This window comes from Thalassophryne amazonica, chromosome 11 (genome assembly GCF_902500255.1).
Source record: "Thalassophryne amazonica chromosome 11, fThaAma1.1, whole genome shotgun sequence".
NCBI classification, from domain to species: Eukaryota; Metazoa; Chordata; class Actinopteri; order Batrachoidiformes; family Batrachoididae; genus Thalassophryne; species Thalassophryne amazonica.
This window is the reverse complement of record NC_047113.1, coordinates 30543769-30559479: the sequence shown is the minus strand read 5'-3', so window position 1 is coordinate 30559479 and position 15711 is coordinate 30543769. Positions and strand designations below refer to the sequence as shown.

Here is a 15711-nt window from a genome sequence, read left to right as displayed (position 1 = left end):
ACGGAGCGCAGGGGCTGTGGAGCGTGGGGAAGGCGGTGCTCGATCGGAACCGGAAGGGAGAGGGACGACGCGTGCCTGGCCACGCCCTTCGCCTCGTTCCCGACGGCGTTCTTCTAACCGGTTGTCGAGTCGTATGACTAGATCGATGAGCCCGTCTAAGTCCCGCGGTTCGTCCTTCGCCACCAGATGCTCTTTTAGGACCAGTGACAGTCCGTTTACAAAGGCGGCGCGGAGGGCAGTGCTATTCCAGCCGGATCTCGCCGCCGCGATGCGGAAGGCGACTGCATAGGCAGCTGCACTCCGACGCCCCTGTCTCATTGACAGTAGCGCGGTTGAAGCGGACTCTCCTCTGTTGGGATGGTCGAACACCGTTCTGAGCTCCCGTACAAACCCAACGTACGTATGAAGGAGCCGTGAGTTCTGCTCCCAGAGCGCTGTAGCCCAAGCGCGTGCCTCCCCGCGAAGCAGATTTATTACATAAGCTACTTTGCTAGCATCAGTCGCGTACATTACGGGACGCTGTGCGAAGACGAGCGAACACTGCATCAGAAAATCCGCGCACGTCTCCGCACAGCCTCCGTACGGTTCTGGAGGGCTTATGTATGCTTCTGGGGACGGAGGAAGGGACCGTTGAACGACCAGTGGAACGTCACTTTCACGCGCAGGGTCCTCGGGAGGGAGAGCCGCAGCGGCGCCCGAAGGGCGCGCCTCCACTTGTGCGGCGAGAGCCTCCACCCTGCGGTTTAGGAGAACGTGCTGCTCGGTCATTGAATCGATCCGAGAGGTGAAAGCGGTGAGGATCCGCTGCAACTCGCCGATTACCCCTCCCGAAGCCTCCGCCGCGTCTTGGTCTTCCATTGGCCGTTCAACAGCCGGTTGACGCCCCTCGGGGTCCATGACGCTGGCCGAGATATCCTGTTGTGAAAGTGTTGGAACACGGACCCACAACAGGGGGCGCAATGAACGGACAATGGAGAAAGTAAATAACAAGATTTACTACTGAACAAGCAAGAGTAATATAACAAACACAATTTAGGGTCGAATCCGCTGGTGTCGTGTGGGCAGGCTCGAAGGTAGGAGACGTCCGTCTCAGTCGAACCGGAACCACCCAGATCTCCTCTGCCACCGAACCCTGGAAATACTGGAACCGCCAAGTCCCGACTTCCCAGGTGGCCACTGCCTCCGCTCGTCGGATCCGGTACTGCTGGCAGGAGAGAGCAACAACACACAGGAGTGGATGAACGCACCCAGTTACAGAGAGGGGAGAAGCCGCCTCCACCTCTTGACAAAGTTCAGCAGGAAGGTGAGTACTTATCCAAGGAATAAGGTTCTTAGTAGTCACCAGTCCTGAAAAACGGTTTTGACAGTCTTAGTGAATAATGCAAAGTATACCTGCAGAGAATACTACCTTGGTCTTAGGTGATATCTCGGCACTGAGGTGGAGACGCCGTCCTCCTGATATACCTCGGTGCTGAGTGGAAACAGCTGTGTTTGGTGATGGGTGACAGCTGTCACCCAGATTACTCCCATGATGCGGCAGCGCCCTCTGGTGCCTGGAGCCCGCACTCCAGGCAGGGCGCCCTCTGGTGGTGGTGGGCCAGCAGTACCTCCTCTTCAGCGGCCCACACAACACTAATGCTGTTTCTGTACTATGATGAATTCTAAAACCTGACTGAAACTCTTCAAATAGACCATTCCTCTGCAGATGATCAGTTAGCTGTTTTACAACTACCCTTTCAAGAATTTTTGAGAGAAAAAGAAGGTTGGAGATTGGCCTATAATTAGCTAAGATAGCTGGGTCAAGTGATGGCTTTTTAAGTAATGGTTTAATTACTGCCACCTTAAAAGCCTGTGGTACATAGCCAACTAATAAAGATAGATTGATCATATTTAAGAGTGAAGCATTAAATAATGGTAGGGCTTCCTTGAGCAGCCTGGTAGGAATGGGGTCTAATAGACATGTTGATGGTTTGGATGAAGTAACTAATGAAAATAACTCAGACAGAACAATCTGAGAGAAAGAGTCTAACCAAATACTGGCATCACTGAAAGCAGCCAAAGATAACGATACATCTTTGGGATGGTTATGAGTAATTTTTTCTCTAATAGTTAAAATTTTATTAGCAAAGAAAGTCATGAAGTCATTACTAGTTAAACTTAAAGGAATACTCGGCTCAATAGAGCTCTGACTCTTTGTCAGCCTGGCTACAGCGCTGAAAAGAAACCTGGGGTTGTTCTTATTTTCTTCAATTATTGATGAGTAGTAAGATGTCCTAGCTTTACGGAGGGCTTTTTTATAGAGCAACAGACTCTTTTTCCAGGCTAAGTGAAGATCTTCTAAATTAGTGAGACGCCATTTCCTCTCCAACTTACAGGTTATCTGCTTTAAGCTGCGAGTTTGTGAGTTATACCATGGAGTCAGGCACTTCTGATTTAAAGCTCTCTTTTTCAGAGGAGCTACAGCATCCAAAGTTGTCTTCAATGAGGATGTAAAACTACTGACGAGATACTCTATCTCACTTACAGAGTTTAGGTAGCTACTCTGCACTGTGTTGGTATATGGCATTAGAGAACATAAAGAAGGAATCATGTCCTTAAACCTAGTTACAGCGCTTTCTGAAAGACTTCTAGTGTAATGAAACTTATTCCCCACTGCTGGGTAGTCCATCAGAGTAAATGTAAATGTTATTAAGAAATGATCAGACAGAAGGGAGTTTTCAGGGAATACTGTTAAGTCTTCAATTTCCATACCATAAGTCAGAACAAGATCTAAGATATGATTAAAGTGGTGGGTGGACGCATTTACATTTTGAGCAAAGCCAATTGAGTCTAATAATAGATTAAATGCAGTGTTGAGGCTGTCATTCTCAGCATCTGTGTGGATGTTAAAATCGCCCACTATAATTATCTTATCTGAGCTAAGCACTAAGTCAGACAAAAGGTCTGAAAATTCACAGAGAAACTCACAGTAACGACCAGGAGGACGATAACAACAAATAAAACTGGTTTTTGGGACTTCCAATTTGGATGGACAAGACTAAGAGTCAAGCGTTCAAATGAATTAAAGCTCTGTCTGGGTTTTTGATTAATTAATAAGCTGGAAGATTGCTGCTAACCCTCCACCTCGGCCCGTGCTACGAGCATTCTGGCAGTTAGTGTGACTCGGGGTGTTGACTCATTTAAACTAACATATTCATCCTGCTGTAACCAGGTTTCTGTAAGGCAGAATAAATCAATATGTTGATCAATTATTATATCATTTACCAACAGGGACTTAGAAGAGAGAGACCTAATGTTTAATAGACCACATTTAACTGTTTTAGTCTGTGGTGCAGTTGAAGGTGCTATATTATTTTTTCTTTTTGAGTTTTTATGCTTAAATAGATTTTTGCTGGTTATTGGTGGTCTGGGAGCAGGCACCGTCTCTACGGGGATGGGGTAATGAGGGGATGGCAGGAGGAGAGAAGCTGCAGAAAGGTGTGTAAGACTACAACTCTGCTTCCTGGTCCCAACCCTGGATAGTCACGGTTTGGAGGATTTCAGAAAATTGGCCAGATTTCTAGAAATGAGAGCTGCTCCATCCAAAGTGGGATGGATGCCGTCTCTCCTAACAAGACCAGGTTTTCCCCAGAAGCTTTGCCAATTATCTATGAAGCCCACCTCATTTTTTGGACACCACTCAGACAGCCAGCAATTCAAGGAGGACATGTGGCTAAACATGTCACTCCCGGTCCGATTGGGGAGGGGCCCAGAGAAAACTACAGAGTCCGACATTGTTTTTGCAAAGTTACACACAGATTCAATGTTAATTTTAGTGACCTCCGATTGGCGTAACCGGGTGTCATTACTGCCGACGTGAATTACAATCTTACCAAATTTACGCTTAGCCTTAGCCAGCAGTTTCAAATTTCCTTCAATGTCGCCTGCTCTGGCCCCCGGAAGACAATTGACTATGGTTGCTGGTGTCGCTAACTTCACATTTCTCAAAATAGAGTCGCCAATAACCAGAGTTTGAGCCTCGGCGGGTGTGTCGTCGAGTGGGGAAAAACGGTTAGAGAGGTGAACGGGTTGGCGGTGTACACGGGAATAAGCTACACTTATTACAAGTACCATTACTGCTAAAGGAGGCCGAGGAATAACTAAACATTTCACACCCAGCGCAGAAAAGTGCGGGAGAGACAGGAGAAGCCGCCATGCTAAACCGGCTAAGCGCTAGTAGCTGTGCTAAGCTAGCGGATTCCTAAAAACACACAAAATGAACAATGTGTAAATAATTTAGAGGTGATTCTGCAGAGGGAGTGCTTTAGTTAAGGCACGTGAAGATTACACTGTGAAGCAAATCGTTATCTAGGTAACTAGATCAATCTAACTGCGCAGATTAAACAGATACAGCAAAACACCGCTGTGCTCTGGAACAGGAAGTGATACAATACCGCAGTGAGAGGCAAGCAAGGTTTGATGACAAACTTTGAACAGAGGTTATAAAAAATCAGTTTTGAATGAGGCTGCCACAAAGATAAAAAACAGACCAAGGTCTGATTTACTTAGGGTCAATCCCCCCAAAAGTGCCAATAAAAGGAACACATTTTCTACGGTTTATTCAAAACCTGCTGAACAGTTTAAAAAGATCATTTTAAAGCATTGGCACATTTTACAAACTGACTCCACCTTGGGGGAGGGCTTTAAACAGCACCCTCTGGTGGTGTACAAAAGAGGAAGAACCTTAGAGACAAACTGGTACATTCCTATCTTCCTCCTTCTCCACCAAAACCAGGCCAAATTATGTCGACTCCTATCCCTGATGGTAATCTCAGGTGTGGAGGTTGTAGTCAATGTAACTACACCTATTGCTGTAACAGTTTTAAACATCCCCACAGTGGTAAAGTCATACCCATCAGAGGCATCACAAAACACAACACAACACAAAATCTGTTATCTACATGATTACCTGCCCATGTGGAAAATCCTACGTGGGAAAAACAAGCAGGGCTTTACAAACACGAATTGCAGAACATAGGAGCACAATAAGATGCAAAAACTTAAATTATCCTGTTGCAGCTCATTTTGTGGAGTTCAATCATCCGATCTCTTCCTTAAGATATATTGGCATTGAACATGTAACGCTGCCACCAAGAGGAGGGAACCTGGAAGTGCTACTGTCAAAAAGAGAGCACTTCTGGATCTACCATTTGAAGACTCTTACTCCACATGGACTCAATATTGACTTTGATTTAAGATGTTTTTTGTGATTATGTTTTTGCAATCATGTATTGTTTATACTGATGTTTTTTTTCTTTTGAACATTTCATAATCTTGTCTTCTATTTTTAGAATGGGCTGAAATGACTGGGTGTTATCACTCTTGGGACCTCCCACTCGTTGGAGGGGGATTTTAAGCACCTGGGTTGTCAAACAATTTTGAACTCTTGGTCCAACGGAAGCTGCTATCTGACGAAGGCCTTTTGGCCGAAACGTAATTATTATGAAATAAAACAGCGGCTAGACATCAATATTTTGAGTGTGCTATGCTTTTTCTTTATATTTGAGTTAGTATTTCTGCATGTGCACCTCAGCGGAGGATCTTGGTGTGCATTTTTTTTTTATCTATTTAATCTTTGCCATAGCAGCCACATCTCTGAACAAAAGTTGTCTTCTGGGCATTCACATCAAACATGATGCAAGTTCATGTCAAATTGCTTTGTCTTCACAATAAAAGAACTGTTTTGCTGATTTCTGAAAGTATAGTTCTTGTTTTTGCCTTGGTACAGTAGTGCTGGAGTGAAATGCATTGCTGGGATATTCAGTGTATGTTTGCTTGGAGGACGTCTTGGTGTTCTGTTTACTTCTGCAGTCTAGAGACAGTCAGGTTACATAAATAGTATTTTATAACATGTTCATTGGTCTTTAAATGTATGAATATGTATCTCTATATTTTTATGATCACGGAACCAGGTTGAGCCCTGCCGTGAGACCAGGTTGCTCTATTTGTCAAATGTGTCTTTTCTTTTGGAGCTCTGTTTTGGAAAATGAATAACATTGTGTCCCTGGTATAATCCACTGAGTCATATTGTACAACCCCTGGCAAAAATTATGGAATCACCGGCCTCAGAGGATGTTCATTCAGTTGTTTAATTTTGTAGAAAAAAAGCAGATCACAGACATGACACAAAACTAAAGTCATTTCAAATGGCAACTTTCTGGCTTTAAGAAACACTATAAGAAATCAAGAAAAAAATTGTGGCAGTCAGTAACGGTTACTTTTTTAGACCAAGCAGAGGGAAAAAAATATGGAATCACTCAATTCTGAGGAAAAAATTATGGAATCACCCTGTAAATTTTCATCCCCCAAATTAACACCTGCATCAAATCAGATCTGCTCATTGACATTGACCCTATGCCATGACATTGACCCTATGTGTCTTTTTGCAAGGAATGTTTTTGCAGTTTTTGCTCTATGGCAAGATGCATTATCATCTTGAAAAATGATTTCATCATCCCCAAACATCCTTTCAACTGTCCAAAATATCAACATAAACTTGTGCATTTATTGATGATGTAATGACAGCCATCTCCCCAGTGCCTTTACCTGACATGCAGCCCCATATCATCAATGACTGTGGAAATTTACATGTTCTCTTCAGGCAGTCATCTTTATAAATCTCATTGGAAAGGCACCAAACAAAAGTTCCAGCATCATCACCTTGCCCAATGCAGATTCGAGATTCATCACTGAATATGACTTTCATCCAGTCATCCACAGTCCACAACTGCTTTTCCTTAGCCCATTGTAACCTTGTTTTTTTCTGTTTAGGTGTTAATGATGCCTTTCGTTTAGCTTTTCTGTATGTAAATCCCATTTCCTTTAGGCGGTTTCTTACAGTTCGGTCACAGACGTTGACTCCAGTTTCCTCCCATTCGTTCCTCATTTGTTTTGTTGTACATTTTGCGATTTTTGAGACATATTGCTTTAAGTTTTCTGTCTTGACGCTTTGATGTCTTCCTTGGTCTACCAGTATGTTTGCCTTTAACAACCTTCCCATGTTGTTTGTATTTGGTCCAGAGTTTAGACACAGCTGACTGTGAACAACCAACATCTTTTGCAACATTGCGTGATGATTTACTCTCTTTTAAGAGTTTGATAATCCTCTCCTTTGTTTCAATTGACATCTCTCGTGTTGGAGCCATGATTCATGTCAGTCTACTTGGTGCAACAGCTCTCCAAGGTGTGTTCACTCCTTTTTAGATGCAGACTAACGAGCAGATCTGATATGATGCAGGTGGTAGTTTTGGGGATGAAAATTTACAGGGTGATTCCATAATTTTTTTCCTCAGAATTGAGTGATTCCATATTTTTTTCCTCTGCTTGGTCTAAAAAAGTAACTGTTACTGACTGCCACAATCTTTTTTTCTTGATTTCTTATAGTGTTTCTTAAAGCCAGAAAGTTGCCATTTGAAATGACTTTAGTTTTGTGTCATGTCTGTGATCTGCTTTTTTTCTACAAAATTAAACAACTGAGTGAACATCCTCCGAGGCCGGTGATTCCATAATTTTTGCCAGGGGTTGTATCATGTGTCCATCCATCCATTCATCTGTCTGTTATTTCTCAGCTTCTTATGTCACTGAGAGGAACTGCATGTTGTCAAGACAGACGTTTTCTTTTTCTACATCATCATCTATAATAAAAATTATTATTATTATCTGCACAATTTTATATGATATTACGCACTGTGTGATGCAAAATGTTTTAACAGTGATCATCTTTATTCATTGCCAAAGTAATGCGTCGCTCTTTTCTTTCGATTTATCACGTACTCCATTGCACTATTTTAAGTGAACCCACGGCGTCGCTGCTCACTTGCAGATCACAAGCTGAACTTCACCACACAGAAGAAAAACACCCATCAAACCTTCCATTGTGGGTCGAGAGGCGCTTCTGGAAGGAATCATTTTGATGTTGCTGCCGCATAAAGACAGGAAAAAAAAACTGTTATTTACGTCAGTTTTTTTTTTTTTTTTTGAACAATGATCGTTAAATCCACTAGGATGCTGCGCTTTGTGTGTGGCTTTATTTTCTTCGTTCAGATGACGGCTGGAGAGCTGAGCTATTCTTTTCCGGAGGAGATGAGGTCTGGATCTATTGTTGGAAATATAGCCAAGGATCTCGGAATGGAAAAAGGAAAATTACCACCTCGGAGAGCTCGAATTGATGCAGAAGGAAAATACAAGCAATATTGTGATATTGATCTAAAAACAGGAGATTTGGTGGTCAGCAAGAGGATTGACCGAGAGGAGCTGTGTGGAGAGAAGGTATCGTGTGTGCTTAAATTCGAATTAGTCCTTGAAAGCCCTCTAGAGCTGCATCGTATTTCACTTCTTATTCAGGATGTTAATGATAATTCACCCGTTTTTCCAAAGGATACAATAAAATTAGAAATTGGGGAATCAGCGGACAAAGGAGCTCGTTATCGTATAAACAGCGCACATGACGCAGACATTGGACAAAATGCTGTGAAACTGTACAGCTTACAAAAAAACAAACATTTTATTTTATCAGTTCGTGACAGTTCTGATGGGTCTAAAAACGTGGAGTTGGTGTTGGATAAAGAGTTGGACCGTGAACAAGAACATGATTTAAATTTAATTCTTGTTGCAGTTGATGGTGGAAATCCACAAAAATCTGGAACTGCCACGATCCACGTAACTGTACTGGACGCTAATGATAACGCCCCAGTGTTTGAACAGGCTGTATACAAAAGCAGCCTACCTGAAAACTCCGCCCTCGATACTGTCGTCATCACCGTGAGTGCAACTGATGCAGACGAGGGAGTTAATGGAGAAGTGACGTATGAATTTAGTCGAATATCAGAACGGGCTAAAAAAGTATTTAATTTGAACAGCAAAACTGGAGAAATAAAAGTGACAGGAGAAATAGATTATGAGAGTGAATCCAAATATGAAATGCGTGTTGATGCTAAAGATGGATTTGGTCTTTCATCCGATGTCAAAATAATTATTGATATTACTGATGTGAATGATAATGAACCTGTTATATTTATAAAATCTTTGATAAACAGCTTACCAGAGAATGTGTCACCTGGTACAGAGGTGGGAATCATTAATGTTCAAGATTTAGACGTTGAGCATAACGCACAGGTCCGCTGCTCCATTCAGCATAATGTTCCCTTTACGTTGGTTCCTTCCATTAAAAACTATTATTCTCTGGTGACAACAGGACATTTGGACCGTGAATTAGTGTCTGATTACAACATCACAATCACAGCTACTGATGAGGGCTCTCCACCTCTGTCCTCCTCTAAAACTTTTCATTTATCTGTAGCTGATGTCAACGACAACCCACCTGTGTTTTTGGAACAGTCCTACAGCACCCACGTGACTGAAAACAACAAACCTGGCTCCACTTTATGTTCTGTTTCTGCTCGAGACCCTGACTGGAGACAAAACGGGACAGTGATTTATTCTCTTTTACCTGGTGAGGTGAACGGAGCCCCGGTGTCCTCTTATCTGTCTGTTAACGGAGACACGGGGGTGATCCACGCTGTCAGGTCCTTTGATTATGAACAGTTCAGGAGTTTGAAAGTCCACGTAATGGCCAGAGACAACGGTTCTCCTCCACTCAGCAGCAACGTGACCGTCAGTGTCTTCATCACGGATGTGAATGACAACTCTCCTCAGATACTGTACCCCGCCCCGGAGGGCAACTCCTTCATGACCGAGCTGGTCCCCAAAGCTGCTCAAGGAGGCTCTCTGGTGTCCAAAGTGATCGCAGTGGACGCAGACTCTGGACAGAATGCCTGGTTGTCCTATCATATAGTCAAATCCACTGATCCGGGACTTTTCACTATTGATGTCCACAGTGGAGAGATCAGGACACAGCGGGGCATTTCTGAATCTGACAGCATGAAACAGAACCTTATTGTAGCAGTTAAAGATAATGGACAGCCCTCTCTGTCTGCCACCTGTTCCATGTATTTACTCATTTCTGACAATTTGGCTGAGATACCAGAGATGAAGGACGTGTCTTATGAAGAGAAGAATTCAAAGCTGACCACTTACCTGATTATTGGTCTAGTGTCTGTGTCCACCTTCTTTGTGACCTTTATAATCATCATCGTGGGCATGAGGTTTTGTCACAGAAGAAAACCCAGAATGTTATTTGATGGAGCAGTTGCCATCCCCAGCGGTTATCCTCCTCCTCATTACGCAGATGTTAATGGAACAGGAACTTTACGCAGCATAAATTATGACACCTACCTGACAACAGGTTCAAGAACCAGTGACTTTAAGTTTGTGTCATCTTACAATGACAACACGCTGCCTGCCGACCAGAATCTGAAGAAAAGTCCAACAGAATTTTCTGAGGCATTTGAGCAGTCTCATGATTCTCCAGAGGTAGGACTGAACATTTATTCATTATTACTCATATGTGTACATCACTCTTGATGCAACTTTTATTTTAAGCATTCTCATACCACATGTTAAGATATCTACACAGTAAAATCACCAGTGTAAAACTAACACTGATAACACTGGTGATTTTACCGTGTAAGCCTCCAGGTATTTGCACTTCAAGGTAAATATCAAATTTTGTGAGTCACTCTAATATTGGAGAACATCCTCTCCCTGTAGCCAATCTTCTCTGTGTTAGCCTGATCCCGTCAGATCTCAAACGTTATGCAGTGTAGGGCCTGGTTAGTACTTGGGTGGGAGACCTCTTTGGAACACCAGCTGCTGTGTGTCTTTCTCCAGGTTATACTGGAGTTGCATCATGAAGGGCATCTGTTGTAAAACCTGTGCCAAATATTGATGCGGATCTGCCTTTATCCACTGTGGCAACCACGAACAAAACGGGATCAGCCGAATGGACAACAATAACAACATGCTCTCCCCATACCAAAACATATTGCGCTTTTGGTTCAACTGATTAATGGTGATGATGATGACAATGTGTCAGCAATTTCAGCAACATTCCTGCAGATGAGTTGTCCACTGTCTTCCAAGAGTGTGTATCTTAGGTGGATCATTGGTATTGTTAGAATGTTCACTCCGTTTTTTTTTTTTTTTTTTTTTTTTTGATGTTGTCAGCTGCATTCCAGAGGAAGTCAGGCTCCATAAATTGTCTTTTTATATCTTGATCATAGGTGTACATGTGAGTATGTTTATGTCTGTTTGCCCTTTTATGATTGTCCATTGTGAGATGATGAACATGCATCCATACTTTTTCAAATGGGTTGTTTGAGTTGGAGCATCTTTGACTCTTAACAATATCATTTTTGAAAATGTATAGATTTTTGTCCCTGAGGTACAACTCTGTGTCTTCTATCACTTTGAAGGTGAACATTAGAAGACATATCAACCCAGTGTCCTTGCTTCTCATGTTATTAAGAGTAAATGCAGGTGGCCAAAACAAGTACTATCTTCTTCTTAACTGTCAATTTTTATATTGAGAAGCATGTATTGCTAAACTTTTATAAAAGAAATAACATTAATTTAGTGCCAAAGCATGCAGGTGTAATGCTGAAAGACTGCAGGAGCATAAAAGTGTTAAAGTCTGAACAAACTATGAGTGACTGTGATATCTGAAATTACAATGTGCTTTTTCTTTGAAAACCTCTTTTGTTTGTATCATTCATCTTCTGCATCTATACACAAAGGCTCTTTATAGGTAATAATTCTGTACATTTAAAACAAATTTTAATCATTCACACAAAAAACTGTTTAATGCACATGTCAAAATTTTTACTTTATCCTTCATTTATTTCCCAGTATTCAAACTCTGTCCATGGTGCTGAACAGTGTTTTTAATGCTGTTTCATATTATACTAAGGAAATCTCTTTGAAAACATATTCAATAGAATATTTCACCTGGTACAGAGGTGGATATCATGAAGTTTAGGATTTAGAAGTTAAAAATAAGTCGGAATTGGTGTCCCTCCCAGGAAGTTTGTATTTCAGCTGTTACCTTCAGTAATAGAATTATTATTCTCTGGTGACAACAGGAGATTTGGACAATGAATTAGTGTCTCACTACAACCTTAGAATCACAGCTACCAATGAACGCTCGCCACCTCTGTCTTCATCTAAAACCTTTCAGTTTACTGTAGCTGATCATTGTGACAACCGACCTGATTTTTGAACAGTTATGCAGCACTCGCTGTTATGTTCTGTTCCTGTCCAAAACCATGAGAGGAGACAAAATATTGCAAAGTAATGGCTTTACCTGGTGACATAATATTTTTTGTAATTTATACGTTTCATAACAACACAAATGATTGTCTTTGAAACACAGTCTATTTTGGTAAATGCAACTTTTATGGAATAGCATTCACAGTCCATATGTTTTCCTCAGAATGATTAGTCAAAGTGTTTGAGACGCTGTGATCAGTCACATCATCCAGTCCCACCTCTACCACATGTTTTAAAATGCATTTATTTAGTTATTGTTCAGTGTGTATTTCCTTAGGGCCCCTTTACACATAGTGCAAATACGTACAACTCAGGGTGACTCACGGCGAGCTCGAGCTCATATGAGCACACCATGAAACATCATGCCGAGGGGCAGGCATGCTCAATGCACCTGCTCCCACTGTGTTCCACATGACGAGGTGCACCACATCACGCTGCTGATGTGGAGGAAAATAAAATAAAATACAGCTGTATGAAGCTGCTGGTTCAACCCAGTGAATATCACTGGGTTGATATAAATAATACATAAAAGGGGAGGCAATACAGAAGCCTGCCATTAGATAACCTTGTGTTAAGGGGCCTTTAAATTGAGTGAAATATTTGCTATTTGCTTTTGATGTGATGTATTTGGAATTGTTCAGAATTTGTGATTCGTTGTTACACTGGCTTTAACTGTTCTCACTGTGTTTACAGAAATGTATCAATCATAAAATATTTTCCAAAACATTATAATAAATGTTCAGGTTTTTTTTTTTGTTTTTTTTCAGGACATACATTTACATGGATTATAAATATATCGAATACATGCATTTTCTTTAAACCTTTGTATGTGGGTTGTCGATTGTATTCATGGCATATATTTCTTGCATAGACTGTTTCAGGAAAATTATTTAATTAGTAACTCAAAAGACCAAAAATTGATACATTTAAAAAAATAGTGCAGTGCTTAGTATTTATTCATTCAGTTTCTATACCTGCTTACTCCATTCAAGGGTCACGGCAGTAGAGGTATTAATTCTATTCCAGCACTCATAGGGCGAGAAACCCTGGGCTGGACGCCAGTCCGTGGCAAGACAACAGACAGACAGACTTTTCTATCACATCTGCTGCAAAGAAACGCTGATCTTTTGTGCTCATGTAAACTGAAACAGCCTCTTAAATCTATCAAGCTCATTAATGTGAAAAAATATCTTGTGTGTGTGTGTGTATATATATATATATATATATATATATATATATATATATATATATATATATATATATATATATAAAATCTGACCTTGGCCTTGTTCATAAATGTTTCTCAGAATTCCACATAGTCTCGTATCTTAGCTGAAATGTGATCACGGTTTGTGGATGTTTTCCCTCTGATTCCACTCTGTCCATGGTGCTGAACTGTTTACCACGTTCATGTGTTGAAACAATTACGCTTATAAATTAGAAAGTTAATGTGCGATTTTTTTTTTTAATTATTTATTTGACTGTTCCAACCAAGTGTAGAATACTTCACTGACTCATACTGTATCAGAAAGTCTCTGCTCTTTCGTTGGACATTTTTTAAAATTGCAATATTCTATTTGATCCCACGGTGTCGCTGCTCACTTGCAGATGTGGGACAAACTCATTTCTCCACCTCGATAAGAACGCAGTCATTCAGCATTCAGACGTCGAGCAGCCATTGTGATTGGAGCTCCGTGAATTGTTTTTACGAAATGTATAGTTGCTCGACCTCATTTTCGGATTTTTGTGAAGGCAAAATGAGCCACAAAGGAATACTGTTACTCAGTTTTATGTGCGCATTTGCGCCCATCGCCCAGGTTACGGCCGGAGACCTCAGTTACTCGGTTCTGGAGGAGATGAGACCTGGATCCATTGTTGGAAACGTAGCCAAGGATCTCGGCCTAGAAATCGCATCATTCTCTTCTCGGAAGGCGCGGATTAATACGGAAGACGATATTAAACAGTTTTGCCATATTGATGAAAACACGGGGAATGTTGTGATCAAACAGAGGATAGACCGAGAGGAGCTGTGTGGAGACAAGGTATCGTGTGTGCTTAAATTCGAATTAGTCCTCGAGAAACCTTTGGAGCTACATCGGATCTCTTTACTTATACAGGATGTAAACGACAATTCACCTGTTTTCCCAAAAGATACGGTGACATTAGAAATCGGAGAATCAGCAGCCAAAGGAGCTCGTTATCGTCTCAGTGACGCGCATGACGCAGACGTTGGACAAAATGCGGTAAAACTGTACAGTTTACAAAAAAGTGATCATTTTATTTTGTCTGTTCGTGATGACACTGATGGGTCTAAAAACGTGGAGTTGGTGTTGGATAAAGAGTTGGATCGTGAAAAGGAACATGATTTAAAATTAATTCTTGTTGCAGTTGATGGTGGAAATCCACAAAAATCTGGAACTGCCACGATCCACGTAAATGTGCTAGACGCTAATGATAACGCCCCAGTGTTTGAACAGGCTGTATACAAAAGCAGCCTACCTGAAAACTCCGTCCTCGATACTGTCGTCATCACCGTGAGTGCAACTGATGCAGACGAGGGAGTTAATGGAGAAGTGACGTATGAATTTAGTCGAATATCAGAACGGGCTAAAAAAGTATTTAATTTGAACAGCAAAACTGGAGAAATAAAAGTCACAGGCGTAATAGATTATGAGAGTGAATCCAAATATGAAATGCGTGTTGATGCAAAAGATGGATTTGGTCTTTCATCTCATTCAAAAGTGATTATTCATATTACTGATGTGAATGATAATGCTCCTGTTATATTGATGACATCCTTGATTAATCCAGTGGCGGAGAATGTGTCACCTGGTACAGAGGTGGGAATCATTAATGTTCAGGACAGAGACTCAGAGACAAACAGACAGGTCCGCTGCTCCATTCAACAAAACGTCCCTTTTAAAATGATTCCCTCGATTAAAAACTTTTATTCTCTGGTGACAACAGGACATTTGGACCGTGAATTAGTGTCTGATTACAACATCACAATCACAGCTACTGATGAGGGCTCTCCACCTCTGTCCTCCTCTAAAACTGTTCAGTTATCTGTAGCTGATATCAACGACAACCCACCTGTGTTTTTGGAACAGTCCTACAGCACCCACGTGACTGAAAACAACAAACCTGGCTCCACTTTATGTTCTGTTTCTGCTCGAGACCCTGACTGGAGACAAAACGGGACAGTGATTTATTCTCTTTTACCTGGTGAGGTGAACGGAGCCCCGGTGTCCTCTTATCTGTCTGTTAACGGAGACACGGGGGTGATCCACGCTGTCAGGTCCTTTGATTATGAACAGTTCAGGAGTTTGAAAGTCCATGTGATGGCCAGAGACAACGGTTCTCCTCCACTCAGCAGCAACGTGACCGTCAGTGTCTTCATCACGGATGTGAATGACAACTCTCCTCAGATACTGTACCCCGCCCCGGATGGCAACTCTTTCATGACCGAGCTGGTCCCCAAAGCTGCACAAGGAGGCTCTCTGGTGT

The 15711-nt window shown here is 41.7% G+C and overlaps 2 protein-coding genes across 8 annotated transcripts in view; both read left to right on the top strand.

The window, feature by feature from the left end:
* Positions 1 to 13845, top strand: part of LOC117520479 (protocadherin gamma-A11-like) — a 35355-nt gene extending 21510 nt beyond the window's left edge. The window contains 2 exon segments of the mRNA XM_034181820.1: positions 9154 to 10410; positions 13813 to 13845. Of these exon segments, the coding sequence (XP_034037711.1) occupies positions 9154 to 10410; positions 13813 to 13845 (1290 nt within the window).
* The window catches only part of LOC117519820 (protocadherin gamma-A11-like), a 911360-nt gene that overhangs the window by 388892 nt on the left and 506757 nt on the right, over positions 1 to 15711 (top strand). For 4 of the 7 annotated variants that reach the window (XM_034181083.1, XM_034181072.1, XM_034181081.1 and 1 more), the window contains exon 1: positions 13947 to 15711. This exon is cut by the window's right edge and continues 641 nt beyond it. The exons of 2 other annotated variants lie outside the window; for them this stretch is intronic. In XM_034181083.1, the coding sequence (XP_034036974.1) occupies positions 13962 to 15711 (1750 nt within the window). In that variant the 5' untranslated portion in view covers positions 13947 to 13961. Of the gene's footprint in view, positions 1 to 13934 lie in introns of those variants that run through there. One more of the 7 variants, XM_034181094.1, reaches the window with a different exon arrangement.